Below are 24,272 nucleotides of genomic sequence, written 5' to 3' on the forward strand. Positions count from 1 at the left end.
GTCTGTTACTCCAGTTTCAGGGGATCTAACACCCTCTGCTGGCCCCTGCAGGCACCAGGCCCTCTTATGATACACAGATAATTCAGGCAAAATACCCATGTTATTATTATTATTATTATTATTATTATTATTATTATTATTATTACTAAGTATAGATACTTATTTAATGGGAAAGCCAGTGTAATAAGTAATAGACTGCAGTGACAAATGACATGTTTTTCAGACTTTTGGAAATAAGAGTCAACCAGCCAGCCGGGCAGTGGTGGCGCATGCCTTTAGTCCCAGCACTTGAGAGGCAGAGTCAGGCGGGTTTCTGAGTTCGAGGCCAGCCTGGTCTACAAAGTGAGTTCCAGGACAGCCAGAGCTACACAGAGAACCCTGTCTCGAAATACCAAAAAAAAAAAAAAAAAAAAAAAAAAAAAGAGTCAACCAGTCATAGAGCTACAGACTAGCACAGAATGTTTCTAGCTACAGAATAGCAACAAAATGTCTCTAAAGTAGTCAGCCGAAGCTGGGTGCGGAGCACACCTGTAATCCAGGCAGAGTAAGGAGACAAGAGGAGCTCATGTTCAAACTCATCCCCACTTACAGAGCACGTTCCAGGCCATCCTGGGCAAAAGAAAAAAAGAAAAAAGAAAAGAGAAAAAAAAGAGAGAAAGAGGGAGGGAAGGAGGGAGGGAGGGAGGGAGGAAGGAAGGAGAAGGAAGGAAGGAAGGAAGGAAGGAAGGAAGGAAGGAAGGAAGGAAGGAAGGNAAGGAAGGAAGGAAGGAAGGAAGGAAGGAAGGAAGGAAGGAAGGAAGGAAAAAGAAACCAACACAGCCTGGTTAAATGGCTCAGTGAGTAAAGGTGCTTGCAGTCTGCTGACCTGAGTTTAATCCTCAGAACCCACAGGGTGGAAGGAAGGGACCAGCGCCTGTGTGCTATGACCTCCACGTTCCACATTGCCATGGTATTCAAGTATACACACAAAATGTGAACATTTTATTGAAATCTGATACTTGAAGTTCTTTAATATTTGAGGTTAGCTTCAAACAAACAAAGGACTGGAGAGATGGCTCAGAATGCTTCAAAATTTTTGAGGACAGGAGGCAGAGGCAGGCGGATTCTGAGTTCGAGGCCAGCCTGGTCTACAAAGTGAGTTCCAGGACAGCCAGGGCTATACAGAGAAACCCTGTCTTGAAAAACAAAACAAAACAACAAAAAAGAATAGTTAAATCTAATTAGTTGCATAAGCTGAACAGAGAATAAAGAATGTGGGATGGACAGCACACACTGTAGAAGGAGGGGCTCAGAGCAGAAATTTGATGTTTAGTCCATGTACCAGGCCTGTTGGGCATGAACAGTTCAATACCTAGAGGCATGCACTCTCCTGGGCAAAGAGATATTCTCTGAGAAGAAATGACTACACGGTGTTCATGTATGTCACACTCAGCTAAATGAACTGTAATAGAAAGTAGTATTAAATGCTTCCAGCATGTTGATGCTGTTATATTTCCCATACGTTATTTTACTTAACACACTCAATGCCACGCCAATGGCACAGTTATACAATCCCAACAGCCTGAGAAGCTGAATCCAGAGGATTCCAGGCTCAGGATGGCCTGAGCGACTTAGTAAGGCCTTGTCTTAAACTGTTAAAAGCAACCAGGCATGGGGCTGCTTGCTTTTAGCCCCAGCACTTGCAAGGCAAAAGCAAGTGAATTCACTGTGAGCCGGAGGCCAGCCTGGTCTACAGAGTGAGTACCAGGCCAAGTCAGGGCTACGTAGGAAAATCCTGTCTCAAAAAACAAACAAACAAATAGCTCCAAGAGGTCCAGTGACCTCAGGCCTCCTTAGGCACCTGCATGCAGGTAGACTCATGCAGACCTAACCAAAACAGGGCCAGCAAGATGGCTCAGAGAGTAAAGGCTCTTGCAGCCAAGTCTGACAACCTGAGTTTGATCCCCAGAACCCACATAGAGGAAGGAGAGAACTGAGTCCTGCAAGTTCTGACCTCCACACATGTGCAAGCATCTGTATACATACTCATACACACAAACAAATGAATAGTTTGTTTTTTTAATGATGATGATGATGGTGGTGGTGGTGATGATGGAAAGGGCTGGAGATGTGTCTCAGGGGTAAAGCCTTTACTTCCCATACACAAAGCCCTGAATTCACTTCTTAGTACCACATTAACAAACAAGGAAACATACCCTCACTCCACAACTGTGAGGTAGGGCCTCATCTTTTTTTCTCCTAATGCAAAGTGAGCTAGGTCCTCGGTTTATTTCCCCTAAAGGAAAAAGGTAAATACTCTTAGCACCTACATTTTCCATTTCCAAAGGCTCAGAGAGGTTAAACAAGTTACACAGGTTACACGTCTCAGATTTGAGCCCAGTGTCATTTGACTCCGGAGCCTGCGGTCTTACCTGCCACACTACACTGCTACTCTGTATTCATGAGAAGGTGACTGTTTTGGGGTCATCCACCCTCTTCAAGAGCCACTTAAGGGCCCAATTAATGGTGTACATGTTTAATATCAGCACTAAAGAGGCAGATGGATCTCTGAGGGGGGGGGTTGTTTGTTTTTTCTTTTTGAATGATTTATTTTTATTTCATGTGCATTGGAGTCTTGCCTGTGTGAGGGTGTTGGATCCCCTGGAGGTGGAGTTATAGGCAGTTGTGAGCTTCCATGTAATTGCTGGGAATTGAACCTGGGTCTTCTGGAAGAGAAGCCAGTGCTCCTAACATCTGAGCCATCTCCCAGACCTGTGTATTGTTGTTGGATTTCTTGTTGTTTGTTTGTTTTTGTTGTTTTTTCTTTTCAAGACAGGGTTTCTCTGTGTAGGCCTGGCTGTCCTGAACTCACTCTGCAGCCTTGAACTCACATGGATTTCTGAGTTTAAAGCCAGCCTGGCTTCAGGCAGACCAGGGCTACAGAGTGAGGCCTCTCTCTCCTGGAGCTTGCTGTGCAGACCAGTCTGGCCTCAAACTCACAGAGATCCTCTGCCTCCTGAGTGCTGGGATTAAGGGTATGTGCCACCACCACCTAGATACCCATACTTATTGTTACTGGGCTCAACAAATACATAATTTTTTTCATTAGTGCTATAATGATGGTGATAATAATATATAATATTATAGTATTTTCATCATTGCCCTCAATAAAAAAATAATTTTTAAAAAGACATTAAAGTGTTAGTTAGATTGGTTCTAAATAGTTAGTGTCCCTTGATCTCTCCACATTTTTGATCAGAACTTGAAGCCTCTCCCCTCTCCTTCTCTCTCTCTCTCTCTCTCTCTCTCTCTCTCTCTCTCTCTCTCCACAGCAATGCTCGCCTTCTGAGGACTCAGCCAAGCCAGAATGCTCTGATCTCTCTGAATAAATTTGTTTTAGCTAGAAATAGATTCTGAGCTTGAACAACTATTGTATCTTATAGTGGTCCTATCTTATAGTGGTCCTATCTTATAGTGGTCCTATCTTATAGTGGTCCTNTATCTTATAGTGGTCCTATCTTATAGTGGTCCTATCTTATAGTGGTCCTATCTTATAGTGGTCCTTGACTACAGAGCCTGAAGGAGACTACATATTCTGCAGCTATGGGTTCCAACATCCTCTGGTCACTGCTGGAGCATCTTTCAAGAAGATATTCTCAATCATGAGCAGTTTTCAGGGAACCAAAGATTTTTATTTGAGCCCCAGTTTGAAGCTGTGGAACCAGAGGCCAAGAAGTTATAGGGGTTTGGGTATAGACCCACCTTTAGTCAAGATTTCATAAGCCCTGCCATTTGGGTCTGGAAACTGTAGATTTAGAATGAATATATGTACTTTAGTGTATTCTTAGAGCAAAATCAGGACTCAAATCACTAAAATAAATGCCCCAAAGCTGTACCCTGGAGGTGAAGGGAGTTATTTGCATCAGGCCTGTCCTCTTCAGGGAACAGTAAACATTTTGGTCACAGTCCCAGGAAGCTGGAAAGGGGGCTCTTTCAGATTAGAGAGGGGCAGGTTGAGGATGGCTGAGGGGGCTTCAGAGTCTGGTCCCAGAAGTTACTTTTCCAGGTAACAGTAAGAATAAAAACTGACCTGAGGGAATGTCAGACAAGAACAAGAGATTGGGTGGCAGGGCTGGCCTGGTGGCACACCTTTAATCCCAGCCAGCACTTGGCCGGTAGGAGTTCTCTGTGATCTCCAGGCCATCCATGCCCACATAGCAAGCTCCAGTTCCAAGGCTGCATAGTGAGACCTGGTCTCAAATAAGGAAAAAGAAAAAGAAGAGAGGGAAAGAGGGAGAGAGACAGGAGCTTAGTAAGAGCAGGGAACAGGTGATACCATGTCTAACACCAAGTTTAGCTAAGCGTGGACTCCAGCTGGAGTCTTTGCTGTACCCTGGGAGGAACCCCCCTGCTCCTCCCCACACACTTAATGTGTCTTCAATCGTCTCCGAACAGTCCATTTGCCTCTTTCATTTTCCTTACAGTAGAATTTCACAAATACCATTAAATGATAAATTTTCAAGAGAACAATGTTATACTTGTATCTGTCTTTACCCAACAAAGCACCCAAATGAATGTTTGAATGAATGAATGAATGAATGAATGAGAATCAGGTAAGAGGGACTATGAATGCTTTTATTTAAGTTAGTTGCTGCTGGAGGGAAGAGAACAGAAGAGTAGGCTAGAGAGAGAAGAGCCCAGAACAAAGATAATAAATAATGCGGGGCTGGGGTTGTATTCTTGAAGCGCCAGCTTCTCAGGGGTCCGAGGCAGAAGGATCACAAACTCATGGCCTGCATAAGCCACAGTGTGAGTGAAGGCCAGCCTGGGCAACTTAGTGAGATCAACTTCAGAATAAAAATAGAGAGAGGGCTTGGGAGGTGGCTCAGTGGTTAAGAGCTTGTGTTGCTCCTGCAGAGGACCGGAGTCTTGTTCCTAGCACCCATGTTGGGTGGCTCATGACCACCTATAACTTCAGATCCAGTGGGTCCAACAGCCCTGACTAATATGAACAGCAGTTCATACACATGCAGATATGTATAACAATCACATAAGTAAAAATACATCCTTAAAAAGTAATTGAAAAAAAAAAAAAGGTTGTTAGAGAAGCACTCCCCTTAATCCAAGCATCTCAGAGGCAGAGGTAGAAGGATCTCCGTGAGTTCAAGGCCAGCCTGGTCTACATAGTTACAGGCTAGCCAGAGCTACATAGTAAAACCTTTGGGGGGGCAAGAAGAAGATAAATAATGGTCACCAAATATGATGGCACACACCTTTGATCCCAGGGCTCAGGAGGCAGAGGCAGGTGGATCTCTATGACTTTTTAGACTAGCCTGGTCTACAGAGGGAGTTCCCAGCCTGCCAAGGACACTTTGTCTCAAAAGCAATTAGTCAAATAAGGAGGAAAAAAACAAAAACAAAAACCACCCTCCCCTCCCTACTCCCAGAGCTGTTAAGATTGGTCTGGGAGTGTATCTCAGTGCTAGAAAGCTTACCTAGTAAATGCAAAGGCCTGGGTTCAGGCTTGGTTCTAGCCCCACCATTTGAAAGAAAGGTGCAGATGTGGAGCTGGGGCAGTGGTTCAAGGGTTAAAAGCACCCGCTACCTTCCAGCGGAGGCAGATCAGTTCAGTTTCCAGCATCTACAAGGCAGCTCGCAACTCTGCAACTCCAGTCCCAGGGCACCAGCGCAGGCGTGCACATACATTATCCAGACAAACTACTCATGTACATAAAATAAAAAAAATATGTTTTTCAAAGGAAGGCAAATGTAAGTAGCTGTAGCAATTACTAATGAATACTGTGCTCGCTCACCCGGTTTCAGGTAAATGTCTTCTTGTAATGGTCGCCTTACTTTGCCTTCTAGTAGAATTTGTAAAAACTCCATTAATTGATGCATCTTAAGTTTTCAAAATCACATTTATTTATTATGGTGGAGGCACAGAAACATACCTCAGAAGAGGACGAGGAAAGCCTGCCACATGCTACCGTAATGACCCCTGCCGTGCTGGGTTAAGCCCCCCTGAAGCCATGAGTCAGAAGAACCCTTTCTCCCCGCAGTTGTACTCTCCAGGGTTTGTAACCATGATGGGAGAGTAAGCAACACAGGCAGGGGCTGCTGCTGTTCTTATTTTACAGGTAGAGAAGGGAGTTACTCAGGGTCACTTGGTCAGTGGGTCACAGTAACAGGATCTAATGCGGGTCTTTTAGCCTAAAGAGCATAAGGTCTTGTCTGACTGTGCTGTTGTGTGCTCTTCTGTTGTATTTCCTCATAGCCCTGTGCACACACACCCCTCTCTGAAACAGGGTTTCTCTGTGGAGCTCTGGCTGTCACTGTAGACCCTGTCATTGTGTTGCCTTGGAACTCTCTAGAGACCAGGCTGGCCTCCATCTGAGAAATCCACCTGCCTCTGCCCCCTGAGTGCTGGGATTAAAGGTCTGTGCTGCCACACCCAGCTTCTACACATTTCTTTTGAAATATTTTGCAAACGGATTATTTGAAGCCATCTGTTTAGTAGAAGTCCTGTTGTTCCTACTTTTTTTTTCCCCCCTTTGGTTTTTCGAGACAGGGTTTCTCTGTATAGCCCTGGCTGTCCTGGAACTCACTCTGTAGACCAGGCTGGTCTCGAACTCAGAAATCCACCTGCCTCTGACTTCCCGAGTGCTGGGATTAAAGGCTGTGCCACCACACCCGGCTTGTTCCTGCTTTTACATCATGTGACATACAGACACAAAGGGAGGAGGTATTTATCTCACAGTTCCAGGGATTCCAGACAACAGTTCCTGGCTTCTTTGCTGTGGAGCTTGGGGTGAGGCAAGAGTGCGGTGGCAGTGGGAACACCTATCAGGAGCTGCTCCCTTCATGACTGCCAGGAAACAGAGAGAGGGCAAGGGACCTGTAACCAGGTACAACTTTTAAAAGCTTACCCCTGAGCCGGGCGTGGTGTTACACACACCTTTAATCCCAGCACTTGGGAGGCAGAGGCAGGCGGATTTCTGAGTTCGAGGCCAGCCTGGTCTACAAAGTGAGTTCTAGGACAGCCAGAGCTATACAGAGAAACCCTGTCTCGAAAAACCAAACCAACCAAACAAACAAACAAACAAAAACAACAACAAAAAAGCTTACCCCTGGAGATCCACTTCCTCAAGCTAGGCCCCATGTCCTGAAGTTTCTAAAACATCTCAAATAGAGCTACTAGCTAGGGACCAAGCGTGGATATGCATGGCCGTGAGGGACATTTCATCGTCAGACACAGCAGTTACTGTTACTGACTGTGGGCTCCACAACGACAGGTTCCCACTAGATGGAATCTTTAGTTCCATCACCTGCTCTCTCAGCAGAGTGAGACAAGTGCTATTAGCTGGTGGGCATGTGACCACCGGAATACAGCTGCCAGGGTTCTCCAGCCCCTCCTCCACTCACCCTTTGGGGTTTGCCTGCTTCCTTTCTGCCTTCCAGTCCCACCAGGCAGCACCAGCCCCTCTCTTGCTCGGCCTTAAACTAAAGCTGAGCTAGCGGGCATTAAATGCCATGGCTAAGTCTTAGTCCTAGATGATCTTTGGACTCAGCAAATGCTGATCAAGTGACTGGCTCTCTCTGGCTTAGGATGGACAGATGCCAGGAAAGATCGAAGCACCTACCCTGATGGGTTACACCAGAGCTTCTAGAAGGGATTTTGTGGCAGGAAGGAGGGGGGCAGGAGATTGAATGTCTCTGAGTCTTGCTCAGGCAGCATGATGGATGAGTAGTGGAAAGCCCTTCTATGAAAGAAGCCAGACCTGTTGTAACAGTATCTCCCAGAGGCCCAGAACTGCGTTTCCCTTAAGACACGCTAAACTGTGCTCTAGATGTGTATGTGGCTGGTGCCTGCTGGCTCCTTCGCTGTGTGCCCAGAGAAGGTTGGCTACAGATGTCCCTGCAGAGGAGGGAACCTGGAAAGGTTACAATCCTCTTCCCAAGAGCCTCTGGGCTTTGGAAACTGAGAGCCCTTTGAGTTTCCTCCTCCCCCTGCAGATCCCACCTCTTCCTCACACACCTTCACGTTTTTCCGTTTGTGTGCATAGCGAGGATGCCACCCAGCCCCCCCTCTCCCTCCCCTCCCCCTCCCCCCCCCTGCACCCTGTTGCCCATTCTCTTATTCTCCTGAGAGGTGGTGAGCATGCATTAGGGCAATTGATGTTCCACTTTCAGGTTCTCAAGAAGAGTACCGGTGGGTCGGTTTTGAGAGCTGCCCCTCATCTTGAATTTGTGTCTTTCTGGGATTGTAAACTCTGGGGAGTCCCCCGCCCGCCCTTAAAAATTACCAAACACAGTAGAAAGGTGGCTGTGACCACCAGTGACAGAAAATGCATTCTTAAACAGAGCTTGCTTCAGGCTGGCGAGTTAGTGAACCTCACCTCCGGGTCCCTGCTACCCTGGCTTCCAGTGTCCCGCGGCTTCTGCCAGCCTTTGCATTTTTCTCTCTTTTTCTCATTGCGTGGCCCCCTTGTCTTTAAAAGGCTAAACTGCTCTGTACTAAATTTGGTCACGCAGCGCTCCAAGATTCCCTGGAATGTCCTCAAGTTTCAAACAGCTCTGACCGTGAGGCAGGCCCGCCCCCTGGCTTGGGGATTGGCTTCTCCTCTCTGGCTGGGCAGCTGTCAGGTTTTATTGGTTGCTGGTTAGACCAAGCAGGGTCCACTAGAAGGGAGGCTGCTGTGTCCCCCGGAGCACCTGTAGTACAGCAGGGCCCAAGGAGCTGCAGTGCTCACCTAGCTGGGCTTTGCGCTCAAGCCCACTCAATTCCAACAGGACTAGGGCTCTCGTCCCTTCCCTGCCTACCACCAGCAAGCCCACCACAGTCGGTAGGAGCAGCTGCTCACTTTGCCAAGATGTCCAAGGTAGCTAAGTACCGGCGGCAGGTGAGTGAAGACCCTGACATCGACAGCCTGCTGTCCACCCTCTCCCCTGAAGAGATGGAGGAGCTGGAGAAGGAGCTGGATGTGGTGGACCCAGACGGGAGCATCCCGGTGGGGCTGCGGCAGAGGAATCAAACGGACAAACCGCCCTCGGGCTCATTCAACCGGGAAGCCATGCTCAACTTCTGTGAAAAGGAGAGCAAGAAACTCATCCAGAGAGAGATGTCTGTGGATGTGAGTGACACACCCTGGAGGGAAGCAGGGTGGGGAGGGAGGGTGGGGCCCCTGACTCCAGGACTAGAACCCTTCTTTTTCAGAAGAGCTTTCTTACTGGCAGGGGACCCGATGCTTCAGAATAGGTTATTACGTGTTAAACCAACGGTGTGAACCTCTGCCCTTAGTTTGCCTTGTAAGCATTAGTTGGATATGCTGGAGAGACATGGCCTCTCAAAATTCGAATAGGAGAAGGGAGCTGAGGTTGGGTGATGTCCTTGAAGAGTTAATTGTTGAGCTGATACCATCCCATATTCTTCTTCCTTTACCTCCATCCTGTGCTGGGGAGGAGGGAGAAAGGCTAGGGTGATATTTGTGTCTCTAAGCACTCAAGAAGAGAAAGCTGAGCTGATCGATCAGAATGGCCCAATTCCTAAGAGTAGGGACAGGAATGTAGGGAGACACAGTGGAACACAGAGACACACTGTCTCTGTCCCTGCCATCCATTCCCGGGGGGGCCCACGTTCAGGACTTTACCAAGGGGCTCAGGAATTCTTACCCCATGGGCAGGGTGGTTATTTCTTTTACCGCTTTGATAATGATGAATAAATATCAATCCAGGTATGGGGCCTGTCTTTGAGGGGCTGGACAGAAAACAGAAATGAAACTCAGTCAAGGTCTTGATGCTTTTGGGAGAGCATCCTCCCTCTTGCCCTACAGCCTCCACCCCCACCCAAACCATTCTCTCTGGAGTTTGGTTTTGTTCTTCTCTTCCAACCCCCAGGCTCTGGGCCCAGTGGCTGACTTGCATCTGTGACTTCTGGAGGCTGAGGTCAAACAGAACTGTTTTCAGCCCTGGGAACCAAACTCAGGGCTGCTCACATGCCATGTAAGGGTTCTACCTTTCAGCTATGCAGCCCTAAAACTCAAGCCCTAACTTAATTATAAAGCAAGATGTTTAGGTCAAAGAGCACGGAGGGACTCTTCCGTTCCTGGGACTTCATTCTCCAGTGTTTCTGCTCTTAGTAAATACTGTGCCCCGACTCTCTCCTCTCTCTCCCCCAGTTTCCTGGCTTTGCCCAGGGATGTTCTTATCTCTCCAGATGGAGCCAAGTCAAACAATGGAGGGTGGGGGATTAGGCATCTTTGGTCAGAGGTGCTGCCTTTAGGACCATTCTTGTCTTTTGGAGATAATCAGTTACAGTCCTTCCATTGCCCCTCATGCAGGTAAAGGGAGTGTGTCAGCACAGCGGCCTGCCGGACTGTGGAATGTATACCGAGTAGTGGGCAGAAGTATCTGTCAGCCTGGGGGAGTGTGAGTGCCCTAACAAGTAGCCTCCTCAGCATTATTATTAAGGAATGGTGGGGAAGTTAGGGCCTAGTGGTTAAGTATCAGAAAACCCTGTATGAGTGCCAGCAACTCTTGCGGCCCTGTCTGTGTGACTAAGTCACTCCCAAGCTACCTAGATCTCAAGGATAATAGCACCTGCCTGGGGGGGGGGGGCTGTCGAGGCAACTGAGAGGGTGATGGAGAGTGCCTGGCACAGAGCCTGGCACACAAGCACTCAGTCCACAGCAGCAGTGGAATCACTAATTCATCTTCGTAAAGGGATTCAAAAATTGGTGAAATTAGCCCAAAGCAAATCTCTGCCCTTGTCCAGCCCTGCCCACTCCCTAGTCTAGGCATTTGTCCCTTTAATTAGTGGCCAGAGAAAAGGCAAAGTTCAGGTGCTCAGGTAGAGAGAGTGTCAGTTCCAGGCTGGGGAACTAGCTTCAGCTCTCGCTACCTGCGCCTTCACTCTTCTCAGGACCTGCACATCCGACCAATTAACCCGGCCTGTGGAGGCAAGATGGGCCGCAGAGAACCTTCTACATCCCCACCACAGGAACATTCTCTTTCATAAGCCTTAACAGTCTTAGGAGAATGTCTCAAAGAGGCTAAATACTTGAGCGACACAGCCGAGGTGACTGAACTGCCTGATGCTGGAGTTTATACATCCCCCCTTCCTCCTGTCACACAGGACATCAGAGTAAAGGGAGGGAGACAATGTCAGCCCTTGCTTCTCTATGTTTCAGACAAGTTCTCACGTAGCTCAGGCTTGGATCAAACTGGACAGCTAGAGAGGATGACTTTGAACACCCGATCATCCTGCTTCTACCTCCGAAGCAATGGGATTGTCCCCATGAGCCACTGTGCCCTGCTTATACAGTTGAACACAGAGGGGTCTTGGTGCATGCTAGACCAGCTCTGTACCAACTGAGTTCCATTAGGGTCACACAGCAGCTACATGTGAGAGCCCCAGAGAGGTGTGACCCAGTGTGCTTGTGTGTTGTCAAAGGAACAGTGGCTGTGGCCGTCTGGCTGGTCTCCCCACTTTCTGAGAAATACCGTTAACTACTAAACCAACTGTCTGCTAGGGGAAGTTGTGGGGCGGGCTTAAGGAACTTTAAGCTGATTCCAGGAGGTGGGATGGCGGCATTATGAAATTCTTTTGAAAGACTATTTATGTTTTAGACATAAGTAATAAAATATTCTTGGGACAATTGCTTGAATTGGGAGACTTGCTTTAAAATGACAGAGATGGGAGTGTGGGTTTTCAGGCTCATCACAGTGATCTCTACTTCTGTTTGAAACTAACCATACTAGGAAAGAATTGAATAGGAGCTGAGAGTGGTAAGCAGTCCGTTCGCCTTCTCCTGGGAGGAAAACTTACACTGTGGCTGGAGTGCTAGGGTCTAGACCATGAAAGAGATTGGGCTACCTAGCCCTCACTGGGCCGGAATATTCCAGAGATCGTTTGGATTCTTTAGGATAGTTTTCATGCATATTCTTCCCAGACCTCCTCCAGGTCACCACCTCCAGGTAGTCATCCCAGATTCTTAGGCAAAGCCGGGCGGGCACCTTGATTGAACATTCTAGTATCATGACATTCTAGCCCTTCAGGACATTCATCATTAAGGAAGGGGGTGCGCATGGGTCGTGGAAGTCACAAGACAGTTTTCAAGAGTCAGCTTTCTACTCCCACCGTAGGTTCCAAAGATGTAACTCACATTGTCAGGTTTGCACAGCAAGCAGTTTTCCCCTGGCTGAGCCACAGTGTGGGTCAGGGTGATGGAGACTGAACTCAGGACCTTGAGCACAGCTAATATCTGCCCTCCTGTGGAGTCTGTGTTCCTGGCGGTCTCCCCCACCAGCATATATTATTCAGGAGGCAAATACTTACATAAGGCCTCCATACAGAAGGTCCCCAGCTGCTAATGAAATGCATTTTAGCTAGCAGGAGATTCAGGGAAGGCTGGAGGCGGGCTTCGTCCCTCCGTGCCTGTAAATGGGGTGGATCTGGCAGCCAGGCTCCTCGATGGTCCTCTGGGAGTTCTCCCTTAGCCCAGGTGGAAGACACAGCCCTCACCAGAGCGTGAGCCAGCTGTGGAGTGAGGCGGCCCTTGTCTCATGTTTCAGGGACCTGATCACCACAGGTCAACTCTTATTCTCTTCCCTTCCCAAGTGGTGGGGGGTGATGCCCTCAGCCTGCCTCTCTTGTCCTTCTCCCTAGGGTGACAGGGACCCAGGATTAGCACCTGTATGGAACTGGGGTCAGGGGCCAGGGCAGCTGGGCTAGGGGGTGGAGGAAGCTCTTTTAGCTTTTCCCTAGAGGTTAACTTGAGACTCTGTGGCAATCCACTGCTGTCCCCAGCCTCCCTCTGCCCATTTGCCTCCACAGTCCCTTCCTCCAGGTCTTCATTCACCTCCAGGCCCCTCAGGCTCCCTTCATGAATGGGAATCCCTGAGGCCGCAGCACCAACCCCCAGAGTGCCCTTTGCAGATAGCTGGGTTAGTTGGGAGCACAGCTCACTGATTAAGGAGATTAACCCCAACTGGTACACACTCAAAATAGCCCTGGAGGCCAGGGTAGAGAGGGCAGAAGAGGGTGATGGGTGCCTGATGACCCAGGTAGACACAAGCACATACCTAGAAAAAGCTAGCCACGGTTTTGTTTGTTTGTTTGTTTTTTGTTTTGGTTTGTTTTTTGTTTTTTTAAAAAGTTGGGCAGTGGTGGCACATGCCTTTAATCCCAGCACTTGGGAGGCAGAGGCAGGCAGATTTCTGAGTTCGAGGCTGGCCTGATCTACAGAGCGAGTTCCAGGACAGCCAGGGCTATATAGAGAAACCCTGTCTTGAAAAACAAACAAACAAAAAACAAAAAAACACCTCTATCTGTAGTTGGAAAAAGCAGCTGACTTTATCTTCAGCTGGGTGGTGGGAGCTACAGATGTTTGTTTGTCAGAAGGTGCTGTTTTTAAATCTTTTGTTGGTTGTGTACATAATATATAAAGAATTTGTAGCCAGGCTATGGAGTCACATACCTTTAATACCAGCACTTGGGAGGTAGAGGCAGGCAGATCTCTGTAGTCCAAGGCCAGCCTGGTCTACAGAGAGGCTCCAGGACAGAAAAAGTTGCACAGAGAAACCCTACCTCAAACAAACAAACAAAAACAAAAAAACAAGACAAACAAACAAAAAATCTGGATCCCATCAGTAGCATGGCTTCTGATGCTTGCCCCTTCTTGGAACAAGAAGTCTGTGAACTTGAGAGAGCTTGCCCACATGAGAGGTGGGCAAGCCAGATGAATGATAGACAGGAATGAGGAAGGTTTACAAGGAGAGGAATGTGTGTGTGTGTGTGTGGGGGGGGTGGTTCAAAGCAGTCTGAGTGCTGCCAATCAAGAAAGGCAGCAGCCAGCAACATGGAGAGTTGGAAGCATCAGGGCTTCGGGACTTCATGGTCCCCAGGCATGGATAAAATGAGGAAGACAAAGCTTTCATCTAGCCTATCTGCCCTCCCGGCCTCTCTCCCTCCTCCAGGAGACTGTGGAATTATGGTGTCAGCTCATGCCAGCATCTCCACAGCTGGCTCGGACTAGGCAAGCCTCGAGTGGTAGGTACTGAGAGAGATTGGCAGGGCACAAGCGTGTGTGTGTGTGTGTGTGTGTGTGTGTGTGTGTGTGTGTGTATATACTCAAAACAAGAAGGGCCACAAGGCGTAGAGGTAGAGGGAGGAAGAAGCTGATATTCATGTGCCTGCCAAGTTGGATAAACAGGAATATCCTGATTTATAGGTAAGGTCCTAATTGGTTGCATTGTGCTTATCGAACCACACTAGGCATAAGCAGCAGAAAGAGGTGGTTGCCAGCCAGGGTATACGTCCCTGTTCAGGGCTTCTCTGCAGCCGGGCCAGGCAGGAGCTAGAAAACCATAGGCACCTGCACTCGGCTAGGTCCAGACTTGGGTTCTGCGCCTGCCCCTTGCAGTGCCAGTGTAGCTGAGCGCCTTAGGTGAGACAGAGAACATTGACTTATTTATCATGTGCGGATGCCAAGGGCATTGCCAACACCATCTTGTTGGCTTAGCTTCTTCATCTCCGTTAATTGTCAAGTAGGAATGATAAAAATCAGCCTCGAAGGGTTATTGGAGGATTAAACAGGATCAAGTATTGAGAGTTTAGTTCACCAGGAGAGAAACTTTCTTCACTCTAAATTCTTCAGGCTTTTTACCTATGCAGATGCCAAAATGACATTAAAAAACAAAAAACAAAAAACAAAAAAACAACACACACACAAGGCTGAAAACAATTCTGTCAGCAGGAATGAGGTAATGACAAGAGGGTGAGGGGAAAGGAGAAAAGCAAGGAAGTAATTTAGGGAAGGAGGCAAGGGTTGTTTGTGGTCGCTTACTGCCTGGCTCCCATCACCTGATATCACAGAACTAACTACCTTTATTTCACCTCCTTCTCATCCCAGGCCCAGGGACCCATGCTAGTTTACTGGTTCTGAGAACTGGCGGGAAAGAGAAAGCCAAGGGGCTGTTTAGGCATGGAGAACTCTCCTTGTCAGCCACGCTCCAACCCAGCATGATCTCAGAAAAGCCAGGGCTGCTTTGGGAATTTTGGCTTCAGCTATCTCTGGGGTCCACTGCAGAGGCCAGGCCAGGTCGTCAGGACACTGTTTACAAACAGCTAGGAATAGAAAGGCCTCCTGCTCCACGCTCCACCCTCTCCTGCCCTCACTTCTTCCCTGTTCAAGATCCCTAGGCTCTGCTTTCTCATCAGCCCTGACTCCAGAGCAGGGGGCAGGGACAGCAGAAAGCAAAAGCCTGTCTCCAGCACAGAGGTGCACTGGTCTTGGAGCAGGGCTCCAGGAGGCACTATGGGTGCTGCATGTATAGAATCTATAGTTTGGAATCGTCAAGAGTCCAAGCAGACCTGGACTCCCACCTTACTGTGCTGATTGCGTGGTCTGGACAAATCACTGTACCCACCAGAGTATCCGTCAAACGGAAGCAGAAGTGCCTGGTCCTGGGGGAGTGGGAAGGCTCAATAACCTGCAAGGCTCCAAGGCGTGTGCTGGGTTGCAAACCTGGTACTGAAGGCTCATGGATGCTTGTTTCTTGCCTTCCCTTTGGTCCTCCTTAGCCCACTCATTCCCCTGCCCACCTCGTATGCTTCCCTCTCTCCGCCCCTGCTCTGTCAGTGGGAAGGATGGATAGCACCCAGAGCCTCACACATTTTAGGCCCAGGTTCTGACCCACACTCCAGGCTCTTTACTGCCTTCATACACAGAATTTAAAAATCACATTTCATGCTTATAAGGACAAGGAGGAGTCTACTAAATCATTAATGTGCCAGGTATCCATTCTATTATATTGGGCATTTTCTAAATGACAGAGTGAACAGCATAGTGATTGTCCTTGTCACCACAGATTACATTCATTCTCACGGTCAGGATAGATATTGTACTTTGCTTTCTATTTTTGGAGACAATGGTCTTTGGACCATGACCAAAGGCAACCTTGGGGGGAAAGAGTTTATTTGGTTCGCATGTCTGGGTCACAGTCCGTTCACACTCCATCCTTAACGGAAGCCACGGTGAAAACTCAAGCAGGGTAGGAACCTGGTGATAGGAACTGAAGCAGACACGGTGAAGGGATGCCACTCACAGGCTTGCTTTCTAAGGCCTGTTCCCCTGCTTACCCACGTATACAACCCTGGACCACCCGCCCAGGGGTGGCACTACCTACAGTGTGTGCTGGGCCCTTCCACATCCATCACTGGTCAAGAAAATCACCTCACAGACTTGCCCACAGACCAATCTGATGAAGATATATTTTCAACTGAGGTTTCCTGATCCCAGATAACCCTAGCTTGTGTGTCAAGTTAACAAAAACTAACCAGCATGGTAGAATGTATACATCACACATACACACACATGCACACGCACACACACACACACACACACACACACACACACAGTGTACATGATCCCAGCACTTGAGAGACAGAGTCAGGCAGATCTCTGTGAGTTCGAGGGCAGCCTGGTCTACAAAGCTAGTTCCAGGACAGCCAGGGCTACACAGAGAAACCAAGTTGTTTTATGTTTGTGCACCATGTGTGTGCCTGGTGCCCACAGAGGCCAGAAGAAGACATTAGATTCCCCAACTGAAGTAATGAATGACTGGGAGCTGGGTGCTGCTCTCTGCAAGAGCAAGTGCCCTTAACCGCTGAGACATCTTTCCACCCCTTGAATAATATTTAAAGCCGTGAGCCTAGAAGGGATCACTAAGGGAGTGGGTGTGGGTGGAGAGCAAACATTTGGGCGTTGGTAGAGGAGAGGGATCTAATAGACTGGGGGATGGGGGTACTGGTGGTCTCGTAGAAGCAAGTAGGAAAAAGGAGTCAGGAAAAAGAGCTCTCTGCTCTCCACCTTGTCCTTATTGCTAAGAGGTTTAATAAGAAGAAGGCAGGGGATCAGCCACCCTGCCTAGTGCCTAGACCATGGGAGCCACTCGCATAATGGAGTTATTGCACTGTAGTGAAGAGCAAACTCAACAGTATATACAGATTCGAGAAAGAAATGTGTACCTGTGTGTGTGTGTGTGTGTGTGTGTGTGTGTGTGTGTGTGTGTGAGAGAGAGAGAGAGAGAGAGAGAGAGAGAGAGAGAGAGAGAGAGAGACTCTCACACAATAAAGAAAGCCAAGGTAACTGTGGCATCAGGGAGGGCTTTTTAGAGACAGGCAACATTGTTGCCTATCTGTCTGCTGCTGGGAATAAGTCAGCAGAAGGAAACACTGATGGCACTGGGGAAGGAGTAAGGAAGATGGAGCTCATGGCAGCTGGCAGGTCTGCATGCCAGGCAGAGTCTCACCGCTGCGTGGAGGGAACACAGCAGTGATGCAGCTTGATTGACAGGTGTGGGGAGCAGGTGGTGAAGCTGTTCTCTGATGCGTTGACACGTGCACAGCGTGAGCTGGGGAGACAGCAGGGGCAGCCATATATAGGCTGGATTGAAGCCGGGAGAATTTTAGGAGGCTGCACAGTCGTCAGAAGTCAAGGCCTAGGCCACCAGAAGAATGCTCAGTGCTCCCTGGGAGAGGTAGAGAAAACAGGAAAACACTTCGAAATCTTTCCTGCAAGCTGTCACCAGACTACAGCCAGTGCCAGCGAGGCTTAAAAGCCCCGTAGACTTTCTATTTCATGTGCATCTGTCTGTTCTCAAGGCCACCCATGCTCAGGCATGGGGGAGCACACAGTTCCTTCCCAGTACCCAACTGACACCTGAGAGATGGAACCTGAACAGATTTCCAAGTCAAGTCAGGGAACGTGGTGACTTCTCTGCTGACTCCGGACATTGTCTCAGACAAGCGCTTAGCATACATATAAGCGTTAACTTCTTTTGTTTTTTATTCTTTTCCATATTGCATTTGTACTTCACAAAGTGAGCCTTCCCCCACACAGGCTTTACAACAACATAAAAGCTGTGCAGAAGTGTGCACAGTGCAGAAGTGTAGACAAAGTTGGGTGACAGACCAGAGTGATCAGGACTTTGAATATCAGCTTGACAGTACCACAGCGCCCACCCAAGCTTCCTCCCCAAGGCTATCACCTACCTCAACTTCCAACCCCAGGGGTTGATTTTGTCTATTTTTATGGACTCCTACAGGAAGAGTTCTCTGGAGTCTTTCACTCCACTGTCAGTAAAATCAACGGTGGTGTTGTCCATAGCGTTTTGTTTTGTTTTGTTGTTTTCTGAGACACAGTTTCTCTGTGTAGACCTGGCTGTCCCGGAACTTGCTCTGTAGACCAAGCTGGTCTCCAATTTAGAGATGTGTCTGCTTTTGCCTTCAGAGTGCTAGAATTAAAGACGTGTCACCACATTTTTGTTGTTGTTGTTGTTGTTTTGTTTTTCGAGACAAGGTTTTTCTGTATAGCCCTGGCTGTCCTGGAACTTATTTTGTAGACCAGGCTGGTCTCAAACTCAGAAATCCNCCTGCCTCTGCCTCCCAAGTGCCAGGATTAAAGGCGTGTGCCACCACTGCCCAGCTGTCACCACATTTTTATAATCCACCCTGTGCAATATTCCACAGCATGAGTATATTACAATATATTTAATCCATCTCCCTGTTAATGGAAATGCGGGCTGTTTTCAGTCTGGGGCTATTATAAACCAGGATACGAAGATCATGTTTCTCCCACTCATGACTTCCTTTCAGTTTGGTACATGTCTAAGTGTGCAGTTTATGATTCAAGAACACTTGATTTACTTCAAAGGATGATGTTACTGATTTGAAGAGTTTTTATGAAGATGAGATTTAAAAAGATGGAGGTGATCTAACACCATGCTTTGCAAATAACGGGTACTGGGCAGATAGCCATCGTGGTCATTTCCAGGCAAGCTCATCTTTGAGAGCAGTCAGGGTACAGCCATGTTCTTTGGCTATATTCTGTATCCTTCTCCTAGCCCAGTCTTCTAAGAGTCAGCCACTTTCCTAAAGCTCAGGCTAGGTTCTTTTACTCTGAGCTCTTTAGCATTCCAAACTATGAAGATCTGAACAGTATCTTCTAGCTGGGCATGGTGGCAGAATCAGGTGGGTCTCTGTGAGTTCAAGGCCAGCCTGGTCCATAAATCAAGTTCTTTGAAAACCAGAGCTATATAGTAGGGAAACCCTATCTCAAAAAACAAACAAACAAGCAAACAAACAAACAAAACAAGTAGAGGCTGGAGAGATGGCTCAGGATTTAAGAGCACTGACTGCTCTTCTAGAGAACCTGGGTTCAAATCCCAGCACCCACATGGCAGCTCACAGCTGTCTGTAATGCCAAGATCTAACACCCTCACACAGATATAAGACAAGCAGACAAAACCCCAATGCATATTTTTAAAAGATTTGTTTATTTTATGTGTATGAGTACACTGCAGCTGTACAGATGGTTGAACCTTCACATGGTTGTTGGGAATTGAATTTGCTCGCTCCGGTCGACCCTACTCGCTCTGGCCCAAAGATTTATTTATTATTATACATAAGTACACTGTAGGCTGACTTCAGATGTACCAGAAGAGGACGTCAGATCTCATTACAGGTGGTTGTGAGCCACCATGTGGTTGCTGGGATTTGAACTCAGGGCCTCTAGAAGAGCTGTCAGTGCTCTTAACTGCTGAGCCATCTCACCAGTCCCCCCCCTTTTATTTTTTTTTTTAAGATTTATTTATTTATTTTGCATTTTCTGAAAAAAGTAAATAAATAAAAGAAAGAAAAAGGAGAGGTTTTCCACGTCACGCCTCCTCCCCTTCCCCTTCGCTTGCTCCAGTGTGGCAGCCCACTGTCTCCTCAGCTGAGTTTTCAGGAATCTCTTGGTTTAGTTTCCTCCTTAGCTTATGTCTGTGTTTTGAGTCATTCTAAACATTGTTCTCAGCTCTCAGGTTTCATCTTCCCCAATCTGTTTTTTCCTCGGTGTGGTGGGACTGTCAGTATCTCTAAGCCACATCGGAACCTCCAGTCACAGGGATCCATACCTGCACCTCGCGCCTCGATGAATTAAAAGCCCAGGTCCGCTGGGCGGTGGTGGCGCACGCCTTTAATCCCAGCACTTGGGAGGCAGAGGCAGGCGGATTTCTGAGTTCGAGGCCAGCCTGGTCTGCAAAGTGAGTTCCAGGACAGCCAGGGCTANAAATGCAAGGCACTGGTACTGCAGTCTTCTGACAAATCGCCCTCTGTGCCGGGCACGCTGGCGCACGCCTTTAATCCCAGCACTTGGAGGCAGAGGCAGGAGGATTTCTGAGTTCGAGGCCAGCCTGGTCTGCAAAGTGAGTTCCAGGACAGCCAGGGCTACACAGAGAAACCCTGTCTCGAAAAACAAAAACAAAAACAAAACAAAACAAAACAAAAGCCCAGGTCCTCAACTGCGCCTCCGAGCTGCCCAGGATGTCTCACCACCGACCTTTCACTCCTGAAGACGTTATTTCAGAAGGCAGCCATGCTCTACCAACCTCTCTTTTCACCCTAAACGGATGACCTAGCCCACATTTCACAGAGAAACATGAAGCCAACAGGGAAGATGCTTAAAAACCTATCAGCACCCTGAATGCAAACCCTCTATCCTCCCACGGAAAGGGCTTCTTTTCCCCGGGCCCCGCCCACTTTAGGTTTCACTCACTCCTGCCTCCACAAGGACCTTTGCTGCTTTGCACCCCTTTCCTTTGGGCTGCAGCATCCCTGACTGCTGTCCTCGGGCTCAGCTCAGTTCTTTTGCCTCCTAGACAGGCTACAGAAAAAAGCATCCCCACTGAGCAGCTACCTCACCACCACACTAGCAGCGTCAAGGGTGCAACCTAGGACCTCCATTGCCGAGTCTAGGCCATATGCTTTGGCTTTTTGAGACAGGGTTTCTCTGTAAAACCCTGACTATCCTGGAGCCCACTCTGCAGACCAGGCTGACCTTGAACTCAGAGATCCACCTACCTCTGCTTCCTGAGTTCTGGGATTTGAGGCTTGAGCCACCACTGTCTGGCCATTCTCTTGGGTTTTTGTTGTTGTTGTTGTTGTTCTGTTTTAACTTGTTTAAAAAAATTATTTTATGTACATTGTTGATTTGCCTTCATGCATGTCTTTGTGAGGGTATTGGGTCTCCTGGAACAGGAGTTATAGACAGTTGTGAGCTGCTATGTGGGTGCTAGGAATTGAATCCAGGTCCTCAAGAAGAGCAGCCAGTGATCTTCATCTTTGAGCCATCTCTCCAGCCTCTCTCTTGTTCTTAAAACACTTCCGTGGCGCCAAGACATCACATCCACCTGGCTCTTCTTTTTTTTTTTTCCTAATTATTCCTTCCTGGCTGCTGAGGGAAGCGATGCTCCCTGTAATGGCTGCACATCACTGTCTCCTCTACAGTCTCCCCAGATGCCTTCTGCCCTACAGCCGCAGCTACTACCCTATGCTCAGCCTCTATCTATGGCCTAGATCTCTATTTTGGGTTCTAGATCATTCAGTTGCCTCTTGGATACCTCAAGTGTCTCAAATTTAACCGGTCTAAAAATAAATTAGTCATCGACACCCCACCTTCTTCCTAAACCTGCTTTTCCTCTACAATCTGCACTTTGGCGATAGAAGTACCGTCTAACCCAGAACCGAGGACACAGCCCTGAAGGTTAGGCAGCCCTCTTCTCTCTCCCAGTTTCCAGACTTGAGGAGTGATAAAATCCTGCCTGCTTTGCCCCTGTGATCTCTTAGCCCTCTCTCTCCTATACATCCATCGCTTCCATCCACCAACCAGACTCACACTCTCCTGGGGCTCTGTTCTCGACATTGCAACCTATCCATCCTGGCTTCAGCTGCCAGAGTCTTATTATAAGATGAAACCATGATCTCGCCCCTCCCTGCAGAAAAACCTTCAGTTGCTCAACAGAGCTTCTATGATCAAATTTACCCTCCTTAACATGGCTTAGGAGGGCCTACGTGAGCCAGCGCCTGTCACTCTCAAGCCAGGAATACCCTTCTCCTTCACCTCTATCCTTTGCAATAGCTGGAGACCGTTGGTTCTTCATAGCCGCCAAGCCTTCTTCTGCTCTCTCAGTGCCTTTGAAAGTTCCATCACCTAAGAGGGATGCTAGGTCTCTGTAGCCCTTACTTCATTGACATCCTCTTTAGAATGATTTCCTGGACGAGTGGTGGTGCGCCTTTAACTTCAGCACACAGTGGGCAGAGACAAAGTGGATCTCTGAGTTCGAGGCTAGCCTGGTCTACAGAGTGAGTTTCAGGACAGCCAGGGCTACACAGAGAAACCCTGTCTGAAAACAAATTTTAAAAACTGAAAAACAAAACCAACCAACCAACCCACCAACAAAACTTTCCTGACCTCCAGCCTGGAACTGTATGCTCCACTCCTGTGTTCACAGCAGCATCTGCACTGTCTGGTACACTGTCTGGCACAGCAGGTACACATAACACATCACGTTAGTGCTCCCCTCTGCTCCTCCCCAAGCTCCTCCTCCTCCCTTTTCCTCCTCTTCTTCCTCTTTCCTCATCCCTACTTCCTCCTCTTTAATTTCAGAAGATTTATTATTGTATGTGTGTGATGTGTTTGTATATGTGAGTCATGTCACCCCTGTGCACGTCAGAGGACAGTTTTGGGGAGCCTTTTCTCTTCCACCACGGATTGTGGTTGGATGGGGTCACCAGACTCCATGGCTAAGCATGTTCGTTGTGCAATCCTGATGAGGAAGATGACAAGGAAAGTTTGTAAATGCATTTTTATTTTATTTTACTTATTATCGGGGTGGGGTTGCACATGGCACAGCACACTTGTGGAGGTCGGAGAACAGTTTGCAGAAGTTGGTTCTCTCCTTCTACCATGTGGATTTAGGGCCCTCTTAACCACTGATCCATCTTGCTGGCCCCAAGTACTGGTCTTAGAAAATATCACTTAGTCTACAAAAGTTGTGATTGAGTTTTGCTCTTCTGAGAGTTTTTTTTATTTTTTTGGCTTTTCAAGACCAGGTTTCTCTTCGTACCCTTGTTGCCCTGGAACTTGCTCTGTAGACCAGGCTGGCCTTGAACTCAGAGACTTCCTTGCCTGCCTCTGCTTCCTGAATGCTGGGATTATAGGCATGCACCACCACCACCACCTGTCTTTCCTCTGAGACTCTTTGAAAATACAATTTTGTGTGCAAATTGTCAAATGAAGAGGCATTTGGCAGTGATATGCCACCCTACCCTAGTTTCTGTGAACAGTCAATGAAATCAGTCCAAATGTGGCATAGGCAGATGTCTGGGAAGAGATGTCCCATTCTCTTCCTTCTCTTGTCTCTGAGCTCTGTAGGCATGTGAAATCACAGACTGACACTTCCAAGCGAACAGGGTCAAATCCACCCATGGCCCTTGATCTGCTTAGGGCCACTGAAGATGGCATGAGCGGAACCCTCTGCTTCCTTCATCTAGGTCCCTCTTTAATTGTCCAGGGGCTTTGTCTTAGACCTGGGACGAACAGCATAACTTCCCTAGAGAATTTGCTACAAGCCTGTGTCCCTCTGGACCCTTCCCCATTCCCCTGCAGAGAGTCAGAGAGGGAGCTGCTGTCTCCACAGCACTCAGAACCTCCTCTCAGGGAGCCCAAGCCCAAGACCTAGATTTGTAGATCTGGGACCCAGAGAGGTCTGGGCAACCTGCTGCTGCTGCTGCTGCTGCTGCTATAGAAACATGTCTACTGGAGTAGCAAAGGAGGGCAGAGTTAAGATTAGGTCCTTATAGAGTCTACAATATCGACAATCCTCTCTCTTTCTTAGCCAGACTTCCACTAGAGAATCAAACCCTACAAAAAGAAAGAAAGAAAGAAAGAAAGAAAGAAAGAAAGAAAGAAAGAAAGAAAGAAAGAAAGAAAGAAAGATGACTATTTTCTCAGCTCCTTCTGTGTTACTTTAACAGATTGGGAAGTTACTTACTTACTTCTTTTACATTTTGTTTGTTTGTTTGTTTGTTTGTTTGTTTGAGACAGGGTTTCTCTGTGTAGCCCTAGCTGTCCTGGAACTCACTTTGTAGACCAGGCTGGCCTCGAATTCAGAAATTCACCTGCTTCTGCCTCCCAAGTGCTGGGATTAAAGGCATGCACCACCACAGCCCGGCTTCTTTTCCTTTTTCGAGGCAGGGTTTTGTGTAGCTTGGGCTGGCTTTAAACTTGTTTATACAGTGAAGGATAACCTTGAACACCACATTCTCCTGCCTCCCGCTAATTGCTGGGATCAGAGGCGGGCACCACCACGTCTGGTCAGAACTGTATTTGGTTCGTAGTTCTGAAGGCTGTGAGAGCTACTATTCCATGGCATAGGACTTTCATTAAGCATGGCAGAAAGTGGGAGGGGAG

At 47.9% G+C, this 24,272-nt stretch overlaps 1 protein-coding gene across 1 annotated transcript in view; it reads left to right on the plus strand.

Moving 5' to 3' along the window:
• Positions 1-8,663: 8,663 nt before the first annotated feature.
• Lmod1 (leiomodin 1) overlaps positions 8,664-24,272 on the plus strand; it is a 41,694-nt gene continuing 26,085 nt past the window's right edge. Inside the window, exon 1 of the mRNA XM_021199173.1 lies at positions 8,664-9,110. Within this exon, the coding sequence (XP_021054832.1) occupies positions 8,850-9,110 (261 nt within the window). The 5' untranslated portion in view covers positions 8,664-8,849. The remainder of the gene's footprint in view (positions 9,111-24,272) is intronic.

Source organism: Mus pahari, chromosome 5 (assembly GCF_900095145.1).
Source record: "Mus pahari chromosome 5, PAHARI_EIJ_v1.1, whole genome shotgun sequence".
NCBI lineage: Eukaryota > Metazoa > Chordata > Mammalia > Rodentia > Muridae > Mus > Mus pahari.